This window comes from Ursus americanus, chromosome 2 (assembly GCF_024610735.1).
Source record: "Ursus americanus isolate L20-20 chromosome 2, mUrsAme1.1.p, whole genome shotgun sequence".
Lineage (NCBI taxonomy): Eukaryota > Metazoa > Chordata > Mammalia > Carnivora > Ursidae > Ursus > Ursus americanus.
Genome location: NC_142128.1, coordinates 102,477,940 through 102,503,602, shown reverse-complemented (window position 1 = coordinate 102,503,602; position 25,663 = coordinate 102,477,940). Strand labels below are relative to the sequence as shown.

The 25,663-nt window shown below is 53.5% G+C and overlaps 1 protein-coding gene across 2 annotated transcripts in view; it reads left to right on the top strand.

The window, feature by feature from the left end:
• Window positions 1-25,663, top strand: part of KIF26B (kinesin family member 26B) — a 422,711-nt gene that overhangs the window by 379,575 nt on the left and 17,473 nt on the right. For both annotated transcript variants that reach the window (XM_045796283.2, XM_087859572.1), the window contains 2 exons: window positions 20,284-20,446; window positions 21,285-24,669. In XM_045796283.2, coding sequence (XP_045652239.1) covers window positions 20,284-20,446; window positions 21,285-24,669 — 3,548 coding nt within the window. The remainder of the gene's footprint in view (window positions 1-20,283; window positions 20,447-21,284; window positions 24,670-25,663) is intronic.

The following is a 25,663-nucleotide window of genomic DNA, read 5'->3' as shown; positions in this document are numbered from 1 at the left end:
TCTCCACGTCGTTCCCCAGGGCGTGGTATGACGAAAGCACGCAGAGTTAGAGCAGACGGAGCTGGGCCCCGGCCTCAGCTCTGCACTGGCTGCCTGTGTCACTTAAGGCTCCATCTGTACGAGGCAGAGAAGGCTCAGGCTCATTGAAGGAAGTGATGCTTGGTGACGCGCTGCGAGAACACGACCACGATCTCTCAAGTCTCTTGCAGAGCCGTTGTCAGGCCCCTGGGAGTCCTGTACAGAGCCCGGCACGTAAGGAGCTCAGGCTCAGAATCTGTGCTCTCTGAGCTCGGTTGTGTGTTCATCGTGGCACTGGTGAGCCGGAACGCCCGGCTGGCCTCGTCATTCTTGGGGTCTCACGAACATAGTGTGCCTCCCCCCATGCACCGAGGTTATGTTCCGTGCGGGCACTACCCAGGGGGAGCTGCACTTTTCTCTCCGGCCATCCCCGCATCAAACCCACCGTCCTCTGTCTCGTTCCTCCAGGAGCAGAGAGTAGACGCGAACGTGCAGAAACCCATTAGGGACGGAGGTGAAACCTCGCTCGGTGTGCCACGGCCCGAGGCCACACGGGGGGCTGGCCGCTCCACCGCGGAATCCAGAGGACACAGATGTGGCTGACCGCGTGGCCATCCCTGGGGCGCGCCGTGACAGAGTGGTTTCTGGTGCATTTCCATCTGCTCCCTAAAGGTCTGAGCGCACGTAGCGCAGTCGCATCATATGAAGCCTTGCTGAGCAGATTGGAGCAGAAAGTGAGTCGAGCCAGAGACTAAATTCCTTCCATGACGTGGGCTGGCCGGCAGGGCTCCCGCTCCCAGCCAGGACGGCCCCAACTAGAACCCCAAAGGCATTACTTAGTTTGGAGATTTTACTCACTGGAGTGACGACCTGGAAGACCCCACAGTTGTGCCCGTGTGATTGATTTTTTAAACTTCATCTCAACCCCATGCGGCCAGTGCTAGAAATCGGGCAAGGGAGGTTCGTTCCAAAGCTCCTTTGTCACAGCAGCCTGGAGCCGACAGAAACAGCAAGAAATCTCTGTGGCCGCACTTGACCTTCCCCTGCTAGTGGGGCTGGTAAGGGACAAAATCATCAACAAGCAAAGTCTGCCCCCTCTTCCTCGCTGCCACCTCTCCACTCAAGGCTGCTGCCTCGTCCTCCCTGCGAGCGACCCCTCACGCGGCCCTCTCCGCCTCCCCCCTCCATTGCTGACGGCCCCCGGTGCCCGAGGCCTCCGTTAGCTGCACACCCGCATCAGCTGAGCTGCTCCGTGGCTCCCCCTTCTCCGGCTCTGTGACCGGCGACGTCTCAGGTCAAGTTAGAACGGTCCTGAGAACGGCCTAACCGCCTAGACGGTTCCCACTCTTCCCAACCTCAGCGGCACTCATGTTGTCTGATACAAAAAGTGCGTGGCCGTCAGGCGGGTGTTGAACGGCGTATCGTAGCAATTTGAATTCCTGTCTCCCTGGTGACTGGGGAGGCTGAGTTCTTCTCCTGTCTGGTGGTTAGTACTCTCTGTTGCTCCCGTTCACATCTTTCGCTCGGTATTCTGTAGCGCTGCTTTTCTTTTTTGTTTATCAGTTCGTAGAAATTCTCTGTAAACTCTGGATCATTTTGCACCATTTATCGAATCCCCACGGATCTGCGAGGGGGTCAGTCTCTGGGCTCGCCCCCCGTGCCAATACCAGACTGTCCCAGCCGCTTCGGGCTGTGTGAGTTCTTTTCGGCACGCTTGCTTTCCATCGAATGCATTTCTGCTCGTCGCTGTCTCCCGCCTCCTACTTTCTTTTGGTTTGCCTGGCTATTCTTTATCTCCATCTCAAGATGGCTCCTTGGCTTACCTTCCTCTCTTCCTTGCTCTGTAATATCAGCACTTAATTCTGTACATGACCCATTAGGTACTGCTTTGTCTGTATCCTCAAGTTTTGATAATGACAGTTATTTTCACTGTCCCTAGTTCAATGTATTTTCTAGCTTTCATTATATTTGCTGGTTGATCCATGGGACCAACGTCCACAGTTACGTGGAATCTGTTTGCTCCTTCGGGGCTAGCTTCGCTAGGGCGGGTACAGAGCACCTAGGGCTAGCTGGAACCACTGTTAGCGGACCCTAGCATTATTATTATTATTGTTGTCGCTGTTGTTGTTGTTGTTAGCCCCTTCTGAGGATTCCATCCCAACCCCGTATATTAGCAGATCTTTCCAGTCTGCTCGAACACACATGGAATGCCTGCTCTCTCCGGCTCTCTCCTTTTTCTTTTCTTCTGTTTTGCCCTGCAAATTGTAGCCACCTTGGCCTCCCCAAGTTCTGAACTTTGTCTCCCCTTCTCCATAGCGTGACTGCCTGGCTCTGTCTGGGCCTCCTCCTGGGTCCTGTGGCCTCTCCGGGTGGTGAGCTGGGGCGTTTGCGGGGTTCCCATCATTTCTTCCCCTTCTCTACTGCTCTTGTCCGGTATCCCAAACCCATTTTTGTGCTAATATTTTGTTTGGTTTTCTAGTTGTTTAAGGCTGGAGGGTAAATCTAGTTCTGTTTTTTCCAATGTGGCCAGAAGCAGAAATTGGTCATCTCTGATGAATTCTTGTTTATTTTGTTTCTTTAAACATCTTAATTTCCTGAAGCATGTTAATCAACTTTTTGTTGTTTGTCATCTATGTTTGAACGTCTCATTCGGCCACCTGTTGTTTCTGCTGGGTCTTTCTCACGGTGCCTCGATGGCGCGTACTTCTGCCCCAGGGCTGTTCAGTTGCATCCACATTTTTTTTTGTGAGAACTCTTTGAGACCAAGGAAAAAGATGGTTTATTTTAGCATTTGTGTGTACTTCTGCTTGGTGCCTGGGATCACTACCAGCTGAGGAGACCCTACATGATATCCTCAGCTTGAACTATTTTGGACCACCCAGATATGGAGAATTGAAACTGCCAGCCTGCATTAATCCAGCCTGCAATTCCAAATTCTCAGGACGATTTCTTTTCTACTCAGTGCCGTTTTTCAAGACACACGTTTTATAGGGTGAGGGGGGGGCGCGGGTGTCCAAGGGGATTTTCCTCTTAAAATCCTCATGTTGGGCAGGCTGTCGGCCGCATCTTCTGTTGTCCACGCTCTTCGAAGCCATATTAAATTAAGCTGAATATTACCTGGTTTGGCAAATATCTTCAGGGTCAAAGTAAACTTGCATGTTCTGCTCCGTTCTGGTGAGTTCCCAACTTCATTTATTTCTTTCGGCCTGACAATTCTTTATTCTTAGAAGCTCAGCAATGCGTTTAATAAGATTTGTGAAAATATCGTCTCCACGATGTTTAATTGTACTTGATAAGAAGGTCTTTTTAGGTACCTAGACTACCGTGTTGCTTTTTCTTGATACTTTTCTATATTCCGTTACACATATCTCTGTCTTCCAAATTATCCCTCAGGGAACCCTATAATTTACTGTCCAAACTGGGACTCTTTTCAGAGTAAAAGAATTAATACTAATTTTCTGAAACATTTTCTGACAAATCCATTTATATTAGTGGACTTGTAATCAAAATTACCTTCAAAACAATGATGTTTTCTTACCAAAAAAAATCCATGTGTACCAAAGAAAAAAATTTTAATCTCTTTATATTGTTTCTCCGAACATTCATATAAAGTAAGCAGAATAGTAATTCACAATCCACCGTTGTGCCTTTTAGTCCCCTTCACCAAATCTATACCTAATATCCTGTCAATGGGTTTTTTTTTTTTTTTTTTTTTTTTTTTTTTTTGCGAGACAGCGAGAAAGACAGCACCTACACGAGGTAGGGCGAGAGGGAGAGGGAGAATCTTAAGCAGGCTCTACGCCCAGCGTAGGCCCAAAGCGGGGCACAGTCTCGGGACCTACCCTGAAATTAGGAGTCAGACTCTCAACCGACTGAGCCACCCAGGTGCCCTGAGGGTGTCTTTCTTAAGACTATATTTTTCGGGTGCCTGGGTGGCTCAGTTGGTTAATCATCTGCGTTTGGCTCAGGTCATGATCTCTGGGTCCTGGGATCAAGTCCCACGTCAGGCTCCCTGCTCAGCGGGGAGTCTGCTTCTCCCTCTTCCTCTGCTCCTCCCCTGTGCTTGTGCTCTCTCTGTCTCTCTCTCTCAAATAAAGAAATCTTTTAAAAAAAAGGGCATGTATTGTATGGAGCACTGGGTGCTCTTATGCACAAACAATCAATGGAACGCTACATCAAAAACTAATGATGTATGGTGACTAACATGACATAGTAAAAAATTTAGAAAAAACTATATTTTTTCTAGTACTGTCTTAGAGCTACAGTGTTTTTCTTCCTCACTGACCTCACTGCCTGTGTTTTTACGTCTGTGTGTGTGTGTATCAACGTATAAAGCTATGTTTTGATCAGTGCAGCTTCTGTTTCTCCTGGTAGATTATCACAGTCTGGTTGAAACTAAGACTTTATAGGCATCACAACCACTGCAAGTCCAGTGGAGTGGAATACGTTTCTAACTCAGTAAGACTGTTAGGTTTTAATTTTTAAAAGATCCCCCCCCATGAAAAAAATTTTAAAAAATAAATAAAGATCTTCCCAAGTCAATTTCCAGAGCACAGTTCTAGAATTTCAAAATTTAATCCTTTATGCTGTTTCTTACTGCCCAGTATTCACGTAGTTCCTGCCTTGCTCTGCAGGGATGTATTGCAGGGTCCTACCTGTTTGTAAGTTTCCTTTCGTTTAATAACGCAATTCATTACAATCTTCTGATGCTGAGATTTTTTTTCATTTTATTTAAATGAATTTATTAAAAATTTTTTATTTAATTTAAACAAAAATTTTTAAAATCAATATGATTAATATATAGTGTATTGTCAGTTTCAGAGGTAGAGTTCAGCGATCCATCAGTGGCTATAACACCCAGTGTCCATTCCGTCACATGCCCTCCTTAATGCCCCCCCCCCAGCTACCCCATCCCCCTCCAGCAACCCTCAGCTTGTTTCCTAGAGTTAAGAGTCTCTTACGGTTTGTCTTAAGGCTGCAATTTTTTTTCATTTGTTGAGCACCTGATAACACTTACAACTTATTTTGAACAAAGGGTAATCGAAATGTAAAAGACCCGTTTCCAAAATTCCAATACCTTTTTGTAGAGCACGGAGGTAAACTCAGACAATAGATGTCAAAGTTAAAAAATGTCTAATGCCAGCAATGTCATCATTTAAGGAGTTCCTGAGAGCCCCAACATTTCTCAAATCCCACCGATGACAGGCGCAGAGAGAGAGCTGCTCGTTCCCCTAATGAAGTAGTTGTTTGTTTAACGTAAGATCGATCGTGACATCTTTGTTAAGATCAGTCACCCTGTAGAGGTGAGTCTTGCCGATTTTGACAACTGCAGCTTGCACTTTTCCTGGGAGAAACAGCAGCGTTTGAGCCCCGTTACTAGCTCCGTGCGGGCAGGAACCAGTCCAAGTGCGTTGTGCACACGTGTCTCCAGCCGTGGACACCACGTCCTCTGGGGAGCCCGGTCCGCTGCGCGTGTCCCACAAGCTACTCGACGGGACCGTGGAGGCCGAGAGTGAAGGTCTGTCCAACTCTTCCCAGCTCGCTGTTTCAAGTCTTAATAAGACTTTGTTTTTAAAGAATGAAAAATCCATAAACTGGGAGGATGCAGGATAATGGGCATAAATGGAGACTTTGGTGGGGAAACCAGCGCCTGTGATCAGCCCCGCAGAGCAGGGGCTCATGGCATTCGTGTTTACAATCCCAGGGCGGCAGAGGGCCCACCTCTGCCCTCGGGTGTGCGAACTACCTCCCAGCAGGCCCGTTTGTCTGAATAAGACTTTCTCGGAGGGGGCGGCTCCAGGCTTCGTAACAAGACCGTCAGCCTCAACACGTTGGGAGCCGCCCCCTCCACTGACCCTTCCCTGCGGTGGGAGATCCTGGGTGCTATTGTGGAACACCTGTTCTACGAGCCAGAGGCATTGACCTTGACTCTACAACCCGGTTTTATCAGCCCTTTTAACCCATAGGCGCTGCTGAGACCACACATTTTCGCTCTGGAGACCTTCATTTGGCCGGAGTCTTGTTGAAGCTGAGGGCTTCTTGGTTCTGGCTGTTCCTCTTTGGGGAATGTTGTACCTGGCTGTAAACGTCCCTCCTGTGATCTGTCCTCGAAGGCGGGGGCCGCACACACCCGAGTAGACCATGGCGTGTCCTCCAGAATGCTCTGGGAGGCTGGAAGAGTCGCCCTGCCGTCACATGGGGGAGACCGTGAGCCTTCTGCCTGGCACTCGCTCCGCCCGAGGCCTTGGCGTTGGCCGTAGTTTTACTCTGACTGCGGCTCCTACGAGGAGAAAGCCCAGGCAGTGCTTTGGAGTGAGGAAGCTGGGCGTGGAGACCTCTTTGATGGGGAGGTGCTCCTTTGATAATTTATTTAAATATTGATAGAAAGGCGACTCTATGCCAGGTACTGTGTCAGGCCCTAGATGTGTAGAAAAGAAAGAAGTGATCTCTGCCCATCTCACGCAGTTCTTCGAGAAGTAGGCCTTCTCCGTGGTATGGGACCCGCGGAGAGCCCTTCATAGCGCTTTTGAAATTTTTGATGTTTTGAGATTTTTTGAAATTTTTCTTTAAAAGCGGGGAGGCACAAAGACAGGGCATTGGAAGATGTGATGAACTCTAATTTGCAAACTTCTTGTCACGGGTGGGATTTGAGAAACTGCCCAGTTAAGGAGCTTGCAGGATTATCAGATATTCGGTTCTGAACTCAAACCACATTAACCCCATGTAAGAAATGGGCAGCCATTTGCCATTAGACGTATCAACGTAAAAGATGGAACTGTTGTGTCACCATAGTCTTTTTTTGCAAACAAAATAATTATTGCTGGAAACTCGAATCAGCTTCCTTCATTCTTTTTCAAGAAATGTGCAATTTCTTCACGTCCTTCCCCATTAAAATTTCGCAGACTCACTCTCAAAATTAAATGTTTGCATTGTGGCCTCTGTGTAACATCTTCTCTTCAGACATGCACCAGTAATGGAAACCATTCTCAAACTTAATTTCCTTTTAATTCCTTCCAATTACAATGCCGTGCTCTTGGTGCCAAGAGCCAATCCCATTGGTACATTTTGTGAAGACTGTGGGATCGTGTCTCTTTAAGCCATAGGGGACACCCGGAAGGCATTCCAACGGAGTTGCCCTCATCTTTTCCCAAAAGTGGGTTTTATGTGATTTTGAAAGAAGTTTAGCCCCGGGCAGTTTGGCACAGTGATGAACAACAATCTTTCAAGTTCTCCCCAGCTATTCCCGGTTAGTGGTCTGCGAGTAACAAGAACCATATTGGACGAGATCTTCATGAAACTCCACAGGCAATGTTTGGTCACTCTTATTGGCAGGCCTCTCATAGGAAAAGCAACATTGGAAGGTTGTTGAACCACAGGGGCCACAAAATGTGAGCTAAAATCTAAGAATGTTGACATGTTGCTCAAAAAGTTTGTGCATCGAAGGACACGATCAAGAGATCGAAACCCCACAGAACGGGAGCCCATCTTTGCAGGTCATATCTCCGATATAGGGTTCCTATCCGGAATATATAAAGAACTCCTGCAATTCAACAACAGCAGCAAAAATTCAATTGCTTCACACACGGGCCGAGGACCTGCATAGACGTTTTGCAGAGAAGACCTACAGAAGGCCCACAAGCACACGAAAAGATGCTCTGCGTCCTCAGCCACCAGAGAACTGCAGACAAAACCACAGTGAAATGCCACCTCACGTGCGTCAGGAGGGCTGTTACTAAAGAAACAAATATAACGTTGGCCACGATGTGGCGAGATTGGCACCCTCAGGCGCGGCTGGTGAGACTGTGAAATTGTACACCCACCCCGGGAGACAGTCGGCCGTTCCTCAAAACGTTAGAAAGAGAATTTCTGTATTATCCAGCAGTTCCACTCCTGGGTATATCCTCATAAGCATCGGAAGCAGCAGCTTAAACAGATACTCGCTCACAGCAGCGTTCTTCACAATCACCCCTGGGCGGAAACTTCCCAAGGGCGCATCGGTAGATGAACGGAAAACAGCGTGTGCTATGTCCAGGCACTGGAACAGTATTCAGCTCACCTGCATACCTGAAATGACTAAAATCGTAAATTGCATGTTGTGTGTATTTTGCTGCAATAAAAAAGAATAAGAGGAAGGGCAGTGATTTCCAAGGACACGAAGTCCCTGGGAGTTGCTAGGACTGTCAGACTTTTCCTTTATTTTTTTGGGGGGGAGGGGGTTAGTAATTAGTGGGTTAGTGAATAGAGCTGGATGTGGAATTCCATAGGCGTAAAGCAAACAGCACTCCAGGCTGAGCTCCTGGGCTGCGCGTGGTTCAGGAAAGGCCCAGAAGTCCACACTTGCTCAAGGAGCTGTGGGTAGTGGGATGACCCGAGTCCCCCTGCCGGGAGGCATCTACAATATTCCCCAGCATCCTCCTCACTCTGTCCAGCTACAGACCCAAAGCAGCCAGATCATCTTCACAGTCACCCTTTATACGACGAGGAGGCGGCCTCCCAGACCGTCGGTCAACAAAGTAACAAATGGATCAGAACCAGGGTCATGCCTGTCTGCAGCCCATGGGACACGTGCTCACGTCCCCCATCTTGGGGAATAATGGATTTTGTGGCAGTGGTGCTTCACCCTTCCCCTGGGACCATCTTCAGTGTCTCCCGCTGAGTCTTGGCAAGGCCATTAGTCAGGAACCAGGGGGCAGGGGTGGAAGGAGAGGGCAGCGAATGGCTCGTCCTGCCCTCGACAGTCAGAATCCTGTTTGAAGCTCCACGCTGGTGACTTGAAGGAAAAGCCGCTGCACAGGGACAGATGTGAGCTCGACATCCCAGGTGGGGACACATTTAATCACCTAATCCATCGTCCCGAGAACCGGACTGAATCCTTTCTGACGAGGTAATATTCTGTACCGCTGGCCTCAAATAACGAGCCAGCTTATGTCCTCTCTCCTGGAAGGGTGTCCTACAACACAGGATGCCCGCTGCCAGGCAGTGTGACTGAGCAGAGCGAGACCAGACTTCCCTGCCTTTCGCGTGCACAAGATCAGAACGCAGTCAAGGGAATGCAAACAACATGACCACTCAGCGCTCGGATTTGCATTTCCTCTGTTTATCTAGAGACAGCAAGCATGGAATTGCCTAAATTGAACTCTGGACACTGGAGGTAGCCATGATTATAGCCCAGTGTGAGCATTAGGCCCAGACCCTTTGGCTGATGCGATTTGACCTCTTTCTAGCCTTTCCAAGGAATGTGGCACGAGAGGGACTCACCTGGGCTTCCAGAGCTGGAGAATAAAAGCCCCATAATTCACCCAGGACCCACACTGCTCTGTCACTTCAGGTTTTGCTTAGAGAGTTGGTCAGGAAAGTAGATGAAATCCTTCTGGATGCTTCCCTGCCATTTTTTGGTAAACACATTTCTTTTTAAAAAACTCTAATTACACTTGGAGATTTTCAAAGACCAGATTGTACAGCGTTCTAATGTCAACTGCGAGGGACAGCCACGGACGGACTCTAGAGAGAGGTGCCATCGAAATGCCCGTCGGCATGTGTGTTCTGTATGTTTCAAACCTGAAACAAACATCACAGTTCATGGAACAGCACAGGGACATTCTTAAAATGTTGGTGTGTTGCTAAGGTGACACAGGAAGTGGGGAAATGGTGTAGCACGAGGGCAGTGGGAAAGATTTGAGAGAAGGCGTCAGGCAAGAGCAGGATTCCGTTATGTCAAGAACTCCATTTGTAACCTTCGTTGACTCTCTTTTTGAGAATTGTTTAAAAATCCACAGAGAAGGACAGGAGTGATCGCATATCGGGAGGGGCTCTCGATCGCCACGGCAACATGACTCTTGCCGCCATCTCTGTCACCCATCGGTTCCTGATTCCCCTTTGGATTACCGCGGAGATCACTGGCCTTGGAGTTAACACGGGCTCGCAGATCTGAAGATGATCCACGCTTGAAGAACAGCGAAGTTTCTCCCCAGTACAGTGAGCTCATCTTTGCCCAGGGGATGTGTAAATGGTTATATGCAACATAATTGAGATGTTTCCTCATCCCTCCCCCAGTAAAGCTGTCCTCCACGGCTGTCGTGGCTCTATAAAACAGGACTGGACTACAGAAATGTCTAAGCATTGATAACTAATAATGGCTGGGGCCAAAGGAATTTTTTTATAGTGAACATACAGGGTTCTATTAGTTTCAGATGTATAATGTAATGATTCAACACTTCCATACATCACCCAGTGCTCATCACGACAGGTGCACTCCTGAATCCCCGTCACCTGTTTCCCCCACCCCCCACCCACATCTGGTAACCATCAGTGTGTTCTCTATAGTTAAGAGTTTCTTGGTTTGTCTCCTTTTTCTTCTTGTTTGTTTTTGTTTCTTAAATTCCACATATGCGTGAAATCATACGGTATTTCTCTTTCTCTGTTTGACTTATTTCACTTAGCACTATGCTCTCCAGCTCCATCTGTGTGGTCGCAAATGGCAAGATTTCATTCCTTTTACGGCTGAATAATATTCCACCATATATATAGACCACTTCTTCTCTCTCCGTTCATCTGTTGAAGGACACTTGGGCTGTTTCCATCCCTTTTGTGAGGCCAAATGAATTTTAAAAAGGAGGTGAAACTTCATGGAGCGCCTGGGTGGGTCAGTTGGTGAGGGGTCTGCCTTTGGCTCAGGTCATGATCTCGGGGTCCTGGGGTCGAGTCCCGTGTCGGGCTCCCTGCTCAGCGGGGAGCATGCTTCTCCCTCCCCCTCTGCTCACCACTTGTGCTTGCTCTCTCTAGTGCGCTCTCTCTCAAATAAATAAAATCTTTTAAAAAATAAACTGCAGCGAATGATAGAAACATTATTACTCCTAATCTGGTCCTGCAGGTGGATTAAATAATGAGTGTGCACCTATCACAGATCAGTCTGCATGGTTAGTAAGTGCCGAGGACCTGGTTATTGACTCATTAAGCACCTCGTGCTGCATCTTAAGCCTCATTAGCATACACAATTTTTGGCAATCTGTGAATTCAGGGGAAAGCTTTGGGCCTACTTCCTATTTGTCCATAAGATCTACTAATTTGTCTCCTGGGCTGTTGTTTCTAGTTTTTGTTTTGTCTTGTTTTCCATCAAAGTGATGATAACATTCTTAGCTCCCGATCATGCTAAGAGTAAAGATAAATATAGGACCTTTCCCCTTCTGTCCTAGAGCTCATCTGTCATTAACATTGTTCAAGTTACTGTACAGAAAGGTCCAAATAAAAAGAAAGATCAAAATAAAAGCACAGCTCCTACCCTCAAGGTTCTCAGGATCTTGCTGAAGAAAAGCGCTAGCTGGCATTAGCCACACCATGGGGTTTCAGGGCACAGACTGCCAAGTTGGCCCCAGACTTCCGTAGAGTCCAGCTGCAAAGTTAGAAGACTTTACACAAGCCACTCTCACTTCTGACACCAGTGGTGAGTTTGAAGGGTTCCCAAGCCCTAGCCCAAGGAAGAGGTGCATAGGGTTCCACACGCGGAACACAGTGGGTCACCCTCCCAGTGTCCGGGTGTGACAGTACGTGCAAGCATTGCCACCCCGCAGGCTCACTTGAGCTTTGGTGAGCAGACTTTTTACTGGGGCTTTGTTATGTAGGTGTGACTGATTGATTTCCACCATGGTCTCACTCGGTCTACACGTTGACTGACAGCACGGCCCGAAGTCCCTGACCTAAATCCTACGGTTGATCTTTGTGGTGCGGCCAGTCCCTGCCCTAAACGAAGACCCTCCTAACAGGTATGACACAGGTCACCTCCCAGAGGCTGAGAGCAAAGGCTAGACCTCTTCGGGCAAAGCCATGTCCTTTAGTACACAAGAACCCTGAGCAGAGAGGAAGTGCTGGATTTCGTGGTAGCGGAAGGCAGGCTTAGTATGAGCTTGGATGACCGACCAAATATTTGAGGAGCAATGGAAGGAATGTGGAATATTCCCAAGCAAGAGAACCTTTAAGAGAGGATATGATAAATGTCTTTTAAAATGTGAAGGGCCAGTGTGTGCACAAGGATTATTCTTACCCTGTGTTGCCCCTAGAATACAGTGCGTGCCCATGGTTAGAAGCCTAAGGAAGATTTAAGTTCAGTAAGGAAAAACTTTCTGATAACTGAGGCTCTTCAAAAGTATCACGCAGGCTGTCCTGGGAGCTGGTAAGTTCTCAGTCATTAAAAATATTCTGGCAAGGAGCAGATCGCCTGCTACAGTGGCAATTCTTTTCCAGGAAATGCAGCAACCCCGAAAATCCTTCCAACTCTGATACTCTGTGCTTCTAAGAATACTGTTTTTTAAATTTAATTTTATTTTTTTAAAGATTTTATTAGAGGGAGAGAGAGATCACAGGGAGGGGGAGAGAGAGAGGGAGAAACAGACTCTGCTGAGCAGAGATCCTGACTTGGGGCTCGATCCCAGGACCCTGGGATGATGACCTGAGCTGAAGGCAGACGCTTTACCAACTGAGCCACCCAGGCGTCCCTCAAAATATTGTTCAGCCTGACTCAGGATCATACCCTGGAATCAGTGGACTCTCTATCCTCTGATTCTCATTGTAGAAATCCCCTTTAAAATACCTATGTCATCCCTGCGTGCTATGGCCCTGGAATGAATGTCCATTTTCCTGAGCAGAACTGAGAGTATCTCGAGCAATTCAGAGTCTACTCATTCTGAGTGGTCAGCAACTTAGACCAGATGGAAGTGTTTCCTTGCTCTAGACGAGGAGGCTTGAATTGTTTAAAAAGTGAATAATGTAAAAACAAAGTTTTCATGGGACACATTCAGCTTCTGAAAGTGAACCCATGTATTACCAGTTTAGCCACTGCAAGTACGTCTTTTTTTTTTTTCAAATTTTATTTATTGGAGTACATGGGGGGAGGGGCACAGGGAAAGAGAATTCTCAAGCAGACTCCCCACTGAGTGCAGAGCCCAACATGGGGCTCATTCTCACGACCCTGAGATCACGATCTGAGCCGAAATCAAAAGTCAGATGCTTAACAGACTGAGCCACCAGGTGCCCCACAAGTATGTCTTATTAAATGAGTTTGAGGCAGATTAGTTAGGATTTTACCTGGAAACCTTCTGATAGCTCAAAATTTAGTATAAGCTACATCACATACTTCTCTTAAAATATTCTGTCAAGACTATTCACTGTTTATAGTTGGTCTTTCTCATGAAGGAGGTGGAATTAATGTGAATCTTCTCTTATTCAGATAAATGGAACACTGATATCCAGGGTCAAATGGATTTGTGCAGCCCAGATTTCCTTAGGCTCCGTCTTCCTGTGTGTACCGTGGTAAACTATTAGAGTCCTAAAGCAGGCTTCGCTGGCCCCCACCCGTGCATGCAATGCAAACCCTTTAGCTTGCGTGAACTGGCTTGCCATCCGGTAATTCCCAATGTCCTGTTCTCAGGAATGCCTCATCATACATAGAACAGCAGGCCCCTGTGGGGCACCGTCCCTTCTTTCCTGCCTCTCTTTGGGCACTGCCACCAAAGCTCTAGAGCCACCATGGTGACAGCCCTAGGTAAGCGGGATGGCATACGGATGAGCCATCTCTCCCGTGTATTTTTTTAAAAGACTTATTTATTTTAGAGCGCAGGAGAGGGGGCGAGGGAGAGACAGAATCCTCAAGCAGACTCCATGCTGAGCATGCAGCCCAACGCGGGGCTCGCTCTCTCAACCGCGAGATCTCCATCTGAGCTGGAACCAAGAGTTGGACGCTGCACCGACGGAGACCCCAGGCCCCCTCCCCCATCTCTCCCGTGTATTACCCAGTGTCAGAGGCCTTCCAGAATGGTGCCATTTGTGCCTCAGCCTTCTGTGATGTCTAATCAGGAACGCTGTGAGCGAACAGGTTAACCTTGACCACTCTCGGTGGTTACAGTCTCAGGCCCTCTACCAACAGGGGTCTCAGGTTAAGCAGCATGAACTCAGACCAGGCGCCATATTGGTTGGGTCACCGGGCTGGTCCTTCAGCGGGTACTGGGTGGTTCTCCACAGGGTCCTTCTCTAAGCTCTTGCCCGATGAGGGAAGTCAGCACCTCTCAGCTAAATGCCTTGCTTCTAGAGGCGCCTCTAATGCACGTGCGGGTGCCAGAGTCCCTGTCCCGTCTGAGAGCTGGGCTTCTCTGTCCAGTTTGCCTTATTACGCTCCCTGCTCCCAGTGGCCCACGACGCCACCGCTTATGCCATCGGCAGCACAAAGGGAACTATGTCGGAACTACTCTAGCTTCGTGGAACTCCTTTTGAAAATGCCTTTAGGATAGCGTGGCTCATACCCAGCTGTTGGTTCTTCTGTCACAGCCGGAACCAGATCATTCCTGCCCTGAAACGCTGGCCTTCTCGAGGGGGACGTTGCTGAGAAAAGGCCGCTCCCGCAGAGCAGGCGGTTTCCCTAAAGAGAAGCCGTACAAAGTCTTCTCCCCAAAGTGTGCATGTCTGTGAAGCAGTCATGAGAAGGGGGCCACCGAGTCCCTCGCAAGTAAATAAACCCAAGGGAAGTACATTTCCCCCCGTAGATGTACGCAGTTCAGTCTGGCAGCTCAACAATGTCCCAAAGGTGTCCACTGGGGACCTAGAAGACAGGATGAGGACTGCCCTCCCCCGGAGGTACCCTGGTCCCCTGTACTTGGGCTGGCCTCAGGAGTCACTGGCGACCCCCTGGGTGACAATAGGGAAAGATGTTCAGACCAATGGGGTGTGGATAGGAAGGAGGCAGTGGGAGAGAGCGCGTAGAGTTCCATTTGAGTGGCCCAAACTAGGTCAAGTTCATGACGTTAACCTACCTCTTCTTTTCCTTTCCGTCCCTGCTTCCTTTCCACTGTCCTCTCTCCTCCTGGCATTCGGCGGGTGGATGCAGGGGCCTGGGGGCAGGGGGCAGGGCTGCGGGGTCAGAACTCTCCTGGCTGGCTTGAGACCCAGCAGCTCTTGGGTAGCAGGTCAAGGTGCTGCCTGAGGCCCTACAGCACATTCCAGCAGTTTCCGGGTGTAAAATACGTAGAAAGTGGGATGGTTTCTAGAATGCCGTGTGGCTCCAGGGTCAAACCCTTAAGAACGCGAGGGACGCCAGTATTTTCTTGGCATTGATATATTCATTGTTACCTTGATCTGGGATATCTGGCACCTGCCAGAATCCCGTGTGCGTGGTTTCCATTCTCGGATACTGATGGCGCAGTGCTCGGAGGAAAACGCTCTCCCGTTTCTAAAGAACAGCCTGCCCGTGCGCATGCGGGGTGCGAGTCTGCGGTTTATAGGTCTGCTGTGGTCCCACCGCCCACAGGAGGCTTTCTCTTGCAAATCGTTCCGGAGCTTAGTTTTCTGGATTAACGAAGCTCCTTTCTTTCCACGTCATATTGAGAATTATTATGAATTGACAGGAGTGGACATCTATAGTCTCCATGAGAAGCAGGGCCGAAGGGAGGGCGGCTCTGGGCAGGCCGCCCGACGTGGCGATCCAGAGCTCACCACCTCGGTCTCCTTCACCAGGACTCGGTTCCCAGGTGCCCCACTTGGTACCTCCAGGGTTCTGTCACTGCCTTTCTGGAAAAGAAGGATACTTGGCGCTGCTTATTGAAAGGAAAGGCCTTTTTCGCGTGCCATGACCTGGCCAGCACCGCCAGGTGACACGGACAGCTTGTATTTTGGCAGAACCCTGGACCGTCTCGCCAGCTGGGAGGGTTTGGGAAGCTTTCCTCCCCCGAAGGTCCGCAGACAACACGCTGAGGATTCCAAACCACCATTTCCGAAAGGAATTGAGAGTTTTGTGGGGTGTTTGGGGCAAATAAATGTCAGCCACATAGGAGGATCCCAGCCCACAAGACAGACCTAGCTGTCCGGGGGGGTGAGGGTGTTTCTAGCGGTCAGGGGGTTATGGTGACGGTGGGGACGGCGCTCGGCCTCGGAGGGGTCTTTGCATATCACGTGCAGTGTGAGATGTTGTGCTGTTGGCGTTAGGTGTGTTTACCGTGTGTGCGCCTCAATGGGTAGCCGGCTCTGTGATTCCGACCCCGCCGCTCCTCCCCGCCCCGTCCCCGCCCCTGCCCCTTGCATCCAGGTGGCGTGTGCTCGCCAGGCGCTTCTTGAAGGAGCTGCAGCAGACGTGAGTGGGTGAGTATGCGTGGCCTCACAGCCCCTTCGCAAGGACAGGCTCTGCTTCTGTGTGCGACAGGAGGTGACGTGGGCAGTTGCCCGTAGCTGCGTCCTGGCGCTCGAGGGACTGCTGACGCTCGGGATTTGTTCCTCTGCCGGTTTCCGTTCAGCGAGAGACGACTGACTAGCAAAGAAATCACCATCCACCTCTGTGCTCTGGTTGGTGACTCCCTGGTGCTGTGTCTGGGACGAGACCAGGCTGTGCCATTACTCTAGGACACAGGGCAAACAAAACAAACAACCCCCCCACCTTTTTCCATAAAGGACTAGATAGTAGACATTTGTGGCTTTGTGGGCCACACAGGCTCTGTCGCGACCATTCAGCTCTGCCGTTGTAGCCCCAGCGCAGCCAGAGCTGGGCTGTTAATAGGCGGGGCTGTGTTCCAATAAAGCTTTATTTACAAAAGCAGGTGGTGGGCCGGCGTTGGGCTGCAGGCCCCAGTTTCTCAGCCCATGTACGTCCTCATCACGATGCTCTTAGCATTATCGCTACGAACATTTGTTCATGATCCTGTTCTTGCGGTGTCTAAAAAAAGTCAACTTGTGGTAAAAAGCAAGACATTTTCCCAAAAATTTTAACAGACGTGTGCCGTTTGGGGTGGGAGGGAGGTGGAGTATGTGTGCCTAGAACGTGGCTGCTTCAAAGAGGGGCACGGTCCTTCCCCAGACCCCAGTCGGCTCTGCTGTCACCGGTCCCCTCCTGCCTCCACTGTCCTGCCCAGCCAGGACCCCTCCCACGTGGCCCTCGAGTCTCTAAGTCCCTCCTCCATACTGGCCCTGGGGCTCGGGGGCCGCTAGCTCCGCACCTGCGAGTGTCTCTTCCTCTTGCCTCAGCCTCGATGCGGAGGCGCGGACGAATCTCTGCTGCCTTTTGCCCTAGAAACTCTTTCAAATCTTTATTTTCCTACCAAAGACACTGAGTAAAATCTACAGTTTTCAGCCTTTAGTACCCTGCCCCTTCTTTCACCTTCCCTCCCCAACTTAACTGTCTTTGTTCTGAGTTAAAAGATCATCGCAAGGTGGAAAAAACCCAAAGCTTTATAGCCACCATTTTTCAGTCCCATAAGGAGATGTTTGAGACCCACGTGAAGGAGTCTTGCTCGCGGTTTTACTGGCTTTCCTCGAGGAGAGCTGAACTGCTCGTTGCCAAGCAACACACATGCCCTGGCTTCTTCCAACAATGTGGACTCGGAAAAAAACGTTCTGTGATTGACTCATGAATGGGGAATCATGTGGAACTGCGCAGGGCAAACAGTTTGGTGTGACAACGTCCTGTGTTGATTCTGGCCCCTTTGCCAAGGACTTACACGCGGCTGCACAGAGAAGTGAACAGAGCGTGTCCTCAGCCACGTGCACCTGATTAACAGGCGTTAACATGAGGGACTTCAGAGCCCCATCGACCCCTGTCACTGTGGATTCCATATTTGCGAATTACGTGCAAACCAACGCGAGTGGTGCGTTCGCTGTCATTTGCAGACGTGCGAGCTGCCTAAACCTTTGAGGGCTCGGGGCACAGGTTCCCAGGAGCGGTGGGGCGAGCCAATGCCCTGCCTCCTTGTTTCGTCTCTCTTCCTACAAACCAGGGCCCTTTGCGGAGCGGTTTGTATGTGTGCGCGTTTTGTTGGCGGTCACGGTTCCCAGTGGCCCGGAGCACAGTGCTGTGGCCAACGCTCCCTGGTTCAAGAAGGCTGGCATGTGCCTTACGGAGGAAAGACATATGTTAGAGAAGCTTGGTTCAGGTAAGACTTAGAGCGCTGTTGGTGTGAGTTCCATGCTAATGAATCAATATGCTTCCTCCAGAAAAAGGAAGAGGGCATTCACCGATCTATCCTTAGGCTGCTCCGGAAGGTATAAGGTAACCTCTAAAGTGCGTGACGAAGCTGTGGGGAAAATGGCTGTATTTGTGGATCCATAAGATGACTGATAAAATTCTTTAAAAAAAAAAAAAACAGTGGACAATATCGAGAGGCTGAAAGCCAAAGAAATTTATGTTCATGTTACCCAGAGGCAGGAAAATGTTAAACCCTTCTCAGCCAGTGTTTTATTATAAAGAAAGAGTGCATAGAATTAATAATTTGTAAGAAAGGTGTATTAAATCAGGTGACTTGAGACAGGAGCCCCCGGAACAGGGTTACGTCCTGATTCACCGCGGGGCGCTGTTCCCGGCCGTGTGCCCTACTTCTCCATTCACAGACACTTAGACGAACACGACCGCCACGAACAGGAAGAACAGACCCAAAGGATCACAACTTCACCCGAACGGGATCTGTCTTCCACTTGAAGACACGGGGAAGACCAAGCCTGGGCCTTGCCCCGGTGCCGTGTCGCGGCTCAGCATGTCTGCGGGGTGGGACCTGACTTCCTATCTGGTCATCGGTGCCGGTGGCATCCCTGACGTGCCTGCTGGAAGTGAAGTGTTGGCCGCTAGGTCTGAACCCCCTGCACACCCCCTACCTGTCCTAGTCCATTAAAGCAGCTGAAACAGACGACCGCAGACTGGGGGGTGGTGGTGGCTGAAACCGCAGACATGTCTTTCCATTCCAGAGAAGTCCAACAAGGCACCAGCAGATCCTGCATCCCGTGAGAGAGGTTTCCTGGTTCATAGACAGCCACCTTCTCACGACAGCCTCACAGGGCAGAAGGGGCCAGGGAGCTCCTGCAAGTTCCCCTCATTAGAGCCTGATTCCCGTTCATGAGGGCTCTCATGACCGGTCCCCTCCCGAAGGCCCCACCTCCTAATGGCATCACCCCAGACGTTAGGGTTCAACCTATGAATCTGAGGGACATAAACACTCCATCCAGAACACTCACCTTGCACGACCTTTATCACTGACGATTTTGCTGGAAGGGAAACACTGATGTATTTTTTAAATTGCCCTGGAACTGAGCCACAGCGAGCCCGGCCTCCCGAACTGACACCTTAATTGGGTCCAGGTGGAAAGGCAAACGATGGCCCGTCCCCCAGTCTTCCTCCCTGAAGGCCTGATGCAGGTCACATGTGGTTTCCCCGTGTCCAAGGCCTAGCCTCTGCTGACAGCAGCCTGCCTCTCACAGCGGGTCTGCCGAGCTGGACGGCCCCTCTCCAGGGAGCTCTGCGGGGGTGGCTGGCGGGCAACGTGGTGGGCACATGGGCGTGAGGACGGGCCCCTCGCACCCGGCGTCACGAACACGACAAAGAGCTATGCACGCACGGCACAGGAAACACAGAGGCTGCCTCTGCCCTCGGGATCAGGGAAGGCTCCAGAGCAGAAATGACATCTGGCAGCAGCTAAGGCGGTGAGCGCCGAGGATGACATAAGCAGAAGCCTTTAAGAGCAAGGCAGGGAGAATGTGGGGACAAGGGTAGGAATGGAAAAACGGGAGCCATTCTTCCAGGTCAGTCTTTGAAGAGCCTGGAAACACCATCTGTGAATTCCCAGGCCTCATTATCACCCCTCAGGGCCCTGGCCCTCCACGGCACCTGCAGAGTCCCCAGAGGAGGGCTTTCTAAAAAGTTCCTCGTTCCATGGCTGCTGACCGCAGGCTTGGGGCAATGTCTGCCTTGCCCCACTTGTGATCAGGATTACATATGCTTTCTACTGCATTCCCGCCGTGTGCAAATACAAGAGTAAGAGACCATGGTACTAACCGCCTGCAACTCTGCAAATGGCCTATGTTACAAACATGCAGACCTTCCACGCGGGGTCGTGGCTGACAGGCGGCTTTCCCATGTGGCGACCACTTGCGTGCAGACGCTTGCAGAGAAGGGCCGTGTGTGCAGACGGTCTGCCGATCGCCAGCCACGAGCCGTTCTATCCTCCTCCTCCTTCCTATCCCCAGCCCCCGTTACGCTCCAGGTCCCACGCGCCCGCGCAGACACTCAGCATTACCCCCGACAGCAGGACAGCGGGGCCAAGGGAGGTGTTGGGAGCACTTGCTCAGCTGCCGACTGCGCACAGCCCCGTGCTGGAAGACGATGCTCATCAGAGTGCCGTTTAAAAAAAAAAGGGGGAGAAAAAAAACCCCACCCACCACCCACAAGAGCCACGTAGAGGCCCTAAGTCCTACCCTGACAGCCAGAGCAAAGCCTGGCCCACTAATGCAGCCCTAATCCACTTTGTCCGGCAGAGAGAGCAAGCTCACCATGCTGCTGCGGGAGTCCCTGGGGAACGTGAACTGTCGCACCACCATGATCGCGCACATCTCGGCCGCCGCCGGCAGCTACACTGAAACCCTGTCCACCATCCAGATCGCCTCGAGGGTGTTGAGGATGAAGAAAAAGAAAACGAAGGTAAGGAACTCCCAGGGGTGCAGCGGAGGGAGGCGCTTTCGGAGCCCCATCCCGGAGCGGGCCAGCACTTCTAGTCCCCGAGCCCCCGGGGCAGGGGTGTGCGGCGCTGCCCACGCTGCCCGGCGGTCAGTTGGGGTGGGAGAGCTGTCGGGCCGGCCACATCCCTTGCCCCCGACGGCTGCCGGGCATCCAGCCCAGACCCCTACCCGGGAGGGCTCGGCCCGCTTTTAAGCAGTTGGGAGGGACTGCTGCTCCTTTGGGATGAAGAATTGGGGAGGGATGAGAAATACCCCATTTCTCTCTTCCTGCTTTTGTGGCCCTACTTCCCCTGCACATCCGGGAATCATGTCTAGGCTCCTGGGCTTTGCCGTGTGAACTCTGGTCTCTGGAAACGACCAGCTCGTGTTCTCAGAGGCAAAGCCAGGACGGTGGTGGCGTGACAAGAATGTGTTGGAAAGCTGTCATGATTGAGGTCCCTAGGGCACAGCTAGTGAAGTGGGAAGCTTTTTTCCTCTTGTTTTTGTGTCTCTTTTTTTTGGGGGGGTGTTTGCCAAGGCAGTGACCCCTCAGCTTTTGGGAGGTCGGACGTGGCCTGGGCTGGTCACCTCCTTTCCTGAGCAGGCTCTGTGCCCAGCGGGCCACACAAGGGCTGTTCTTCCCACAAGAGACCATGGTGTGCAAGGCTGGAGTACACCGTCCTGGCACACGAGGAATGGCCCAATGCAGGGAGGCCAACCTGGGGCGGTCTTGGGGGGCTGCACAGAGCCAGCTTGTGGGCTCGCGGGGAGGGCTGGCGTGGAAGAGCTGCCCCTGTTAACCTCCCTCCTCTCACCCACAGTACACATCGAGCTCCTCTGGCGGGGAGAGCTCCTGTGAGGAAGGCCGGATGCGCAGGCCCACCCAGCTGCGGCCTTTCCAGGCCAGGGCCGCAGTGGACCCCGACTTCCCCATCGCTCAGCTGTCCAGTGAGCCGGACTACTCCTCCAGCAGCGAGCAGTCCTGCGACACGGTCATCTACATCGGGCCCAATGGCACGGCCCTCTCGGACAAGGAGCTCACGGACAACGAGGGCCCTCCTGACTTCGTCCCCATTGTGCCGGCCCTGCAGAAGGCCCGGGGCGACAGCCGGCCTGCAGAGGCCGGTGGGGCTGCAGCCAGCAAATCGGAAAGGGACTGTTTGAAGTGCAACACGTTTGCCGAGCTGCAGGAGAGGCTGGGCTGCATCGACGGCAGCGAAGAGCCCAGTCAGTTTCCTTTCGAAGAACTGCCTGCCCAGCTTGGGGCAGAGCAGGCCAGCAAGTGTCCCCCATTAAGCCAGGCGGCCGGGGCAAACCCCCTCTGTGAGTCCGATAAGGAAGATAACGGGTCCGACGGCCAGTCCACCGACAGAGAAGGCACCGACCCTCCCGCCTCCAAGATGCAGAGGAATCAGTCGCCCGGTCCAGCGCTGCCCGGCAGCCCCACCCCCGCCTCCCCCAGGAGCATCCCTGGCAGCAGCAGCCAGCACAGCACCTCCAGCCTCCAGAGCAGCCGGGAGAGCCTCAACTCCTGCGGCTTTGTGGAAGGCAAGCCCAGGCCCATGGGCTCCCCGCGGCTGGGCATCGCCAGCCTGTCCAAGACGTCAGAGTACAAGCCGGCCAGCTCTCCCTCCCAGAGATGCAAAGTCTACACCCAGAAGGGCGTCCTGCCTTCTCCTGCCCCCCTGCCTCCACTGGGCAAGGATTCCAGCCTGGTCTCCAGCGAGTCCCTGCTGCAGCCCGAGGTACGCACCCCCCCGGTGGGAATGAGCCCCCAGGTTTTGAAGAAATCCATGTCTGCTGGGAGCGAGGGGTTCCCCGAAAGCCCCGGCGAGGATGAGCCCCAGGCAGCGACTTCTCCAGATTCCAAGAAGGAGATCCTGAGCACCACGATGGTGACGGTGCAGCAGCCACTGGAGCTGAATGGCGAGGACGAGCTGGTGTTTACGCTGGTGGAGGAGCTGACCATCAGTGGGGTCCTGGACGGCGGCCGCCCCACCAGCATCATCAGCTTCAACAGCGACTGCTCCGTGCAGGCCCTGGCCTCGGGCTCCCGGCCCGTTAGCATCATCGGCAGCATCAGCGAGGACCTGGATGGCTACTCCGGCGTGGCGCCCGTCTCCGAGGTCAGCATCACACAGTTCCTGCCCCTCCCAAAGCTGACCCTGGACGAGAAGGCCTGTGAGGCCGGGAGCAGACGTTCGTCCATCAGCTCCTGGCTGAGCGAGATGAGTGGCGGCAGCGATGGCGAGCAGTCCTGCCACAGTTTCATAGCCCAGACGTGCTTCGGGCATGGGGAGGCCATGGCAGAGCCCCCAGCCTCGGAGCTCGTTGGCAGCATCCAGAACAGTGCCGTGGTGTGCTGTGAGAAGCCCAAGGCAGGCCCCGACAACTTGCTCATCTTGTCCGACGTGGGCGAAGACTCCTTCAAAAAGGCGGCCCCCATCAAAGGCTGCAAGATCTCCACACTGGGCAAAGCCATGGTCACCATCTCCAACACGGCCAACCTAGGCGGCTGCGAGGGATACATCCCCATGAAGACCAACATCACAGTCTACCCCTGCATCGCCATGAGCCCCCGGCCCGTCCAAGAGCCTGAGGCATCCACTGTCCCCACCGTCAGCTCGGCACCCAGAGCAGCCCAGTCCCAGGACAGCAGGGAGACTGGTGCCAGGGCAGAGATGCAGTTTGAGGACCCGTGGCTAAAACGAGAAGAGGAGGTCAAAAAAGAGAGTGGCTATCCCAGTGAAGAGGGAACTGGGTGTGAGGCCGCCACAGGCCCCCCGAAGCCTGAGGCCAGGGCAGAACAGGACAGGAAGGCCAGCCCCGGGGACGGGCTGAGCAGCAGCAGCCGTGAGATGTCCGCCTCACCTGGTAGTGACAACTTCAGGAGGGTCGTGGATGGCTGCGAGATGGCCCTGCCAGGCGTGGCCCCCCAGAGCCCCGTGCACCCCAACAGGAGCCTGAAGTCCAGCAGCCTGCCCAGGGCTTTCCAGAAGGCCAGCAGACAGGACGAACTGGGCAGCCTCTTCTACCACTGCGCGGCAGAGACCAACGGGCTGGGCGCACCGGCCTGCAAGGCGACCCCGGAGAGGAAGGTGGCCTCGCCCAAGCACGGTGTCCTGGCTCGGCCCAAAGGGACACCCCCTCTGCCGCCAGTCCGCAAGTCCAGCCTGGACCAGAAGAACCGGGCCAGCCCCCAGCACAGCGCCTGCAGCGGCAACACGGGCAGCCCCTCGCACCCCCCGGCGCCCTTCCTGGCCCCGTTCCCGGACGAGGCCGGCGGCAAGGGGAAGGAGGCCAGCAGCAGCAGCAGGCTCTTCAGCGCCAAGCTGGAGCAGCTGGCCAGCAGGACCAACTCCCTGGGCCGCGCCACGGTCAGCCACTACGAGTGCCTCTCGCTCGAGAGGGCCGAGAGCCTGTGTGCGGGCGGTTGGCGGTCACACGTGGCCAAGGACAGCACGATGCCCCGCGCCGGCCGGAGCCCGGGCCGCGGCAGCAGCGCCGCCGGGGCCTCCCCCACTGCCCCTGGCCCCGCGCCGCCCCCGGCCGCCGCCTCCACCTCCGCCGGCGCCGCGTCGCCCAAGGCCGGCCCGTGCAAGATCTCGGCCGTGAGCAAGCTCCTGCTGGCCAGCCCCAAGGCGCGCAGCCTGGCCACCGCCACCACCAAGACGCTCAGCTTCTCCACCAAGTCCCTGCCGCAGTCGGTAGGCCAGAGCCCGGGCCTGGCGGCCAGCGCCAAGCCCACGTCCTGGTCCACGCAGTCCCTGAGCCGCAGCCGGGGCGCCGGGCCCGCGTGCAAGCTGCCGCTGCGCGCCGTTAACGGGCGCATCTCGGAGCTGCTGCAGGGCGGCGCGGGCGCTCGGGGCGCCGAGGGGCGCGCGGGGGCGCCGGGCGAGGAGCGGCCGGCCACGCCCCCCCTGCCCTCGCCCTACAGCAAGGTCACACCGCCGCGCCGGCCGCACCGCTGCAGCAGCGGCCACGGCAGCGACAACAGCAGCGTGCTGAGCGGCGAGCTGCCGCCCGCCATGGGCAAGACGGCCCTGTTCTACCACAGCGGCGGCAGCAGCGGCTACGAGAGCGTGCTGCGCGACAGCGAGGCCACCGGCAGCGCGTCGTCGGCGCACGACTCCACGAGCGACAACAGCAGCTCCGTGGGCGGCCGCTGCCGCAGCCTCAAAGCCCCGAAGAAGCGCTCCAACTCAGGTAGGCGCCGGCCCCCCAGACGTCCCCGCGCAGCATGGGACCTGGGTGCTGCTGCGCCATGCTTTCCGGGGGTCGCCCAAGTATGGGGCTGCTGCACCCGAGACCCCCGGGCGGCGCTCCGGAGGGGCATGGAGCGCGCAGGGCACACTGCGCTGGATGGCGGTGTATGCACGGCCGCCCTGGGGCCTGCACTGTGCCCCGGCCTCCGCACACACGTGCACCAACATGATACGGACGCGCGTATGGTGCACTAGCATGATACACACGCACAGTGCCCCAGCATGATACACACGCGTGCACACACACAGTGCACTAGCGTGATACACGCGGTGCACCAGCGTGATGCACACGGCACGCTAACACGGCACACCCAAGCACCCTGGTGCCCTAAATGCACCCTCTCAGCGAACATTTTCCATCTCCAGGAATTTCCTATCAAAAGGCAAGTAAAGGGTCCAAAGCTGCTACCGTGGCGATAAAGGCCGCTGACCTGTGAACTGGCGTTTGGGGTGACAAGGGACAGGAAGTTCTGATGGGTGAGGAGGAGGACCCAGGGCAGAGCTGGTGGCCCTGTAGCCATGGGGCTGGTGAGGGGAGGCGGCGTGAGGTGAGGCCCAGACGGAGAGGCAGAGCGAACGAGGACCATGTGAGCTACTCAGGAACCCCCTGCTTCAGCTCCGCGTGTCAGGGCCTTCAGCTCCGCGTGTCAGGGCCTTCCGCGTGCCCCTCTTTGTTCTTGAGCGGAGGGCACAGTTTTTAATGAGGCGATTGGACGCAGAGCCCCGCATGCAGTCTGTGCCTTGGCTGACGTGAGGGGGGCGTGGGGTCCTGCCCGCGAGCCTGGACTTCGTGCTCCGTGGCCCTTCCATGGCCCTTCCGTGGGGCCCTCGGAAACCACAGCCCTATAGAATGGTGGTGCTACCGGCTCGTCGGGAAGTAAAAGATGGGGTGAGTCCTCAAAGTGGGGTCTCCCCTTTCCTGCAGCTGCTCCAGC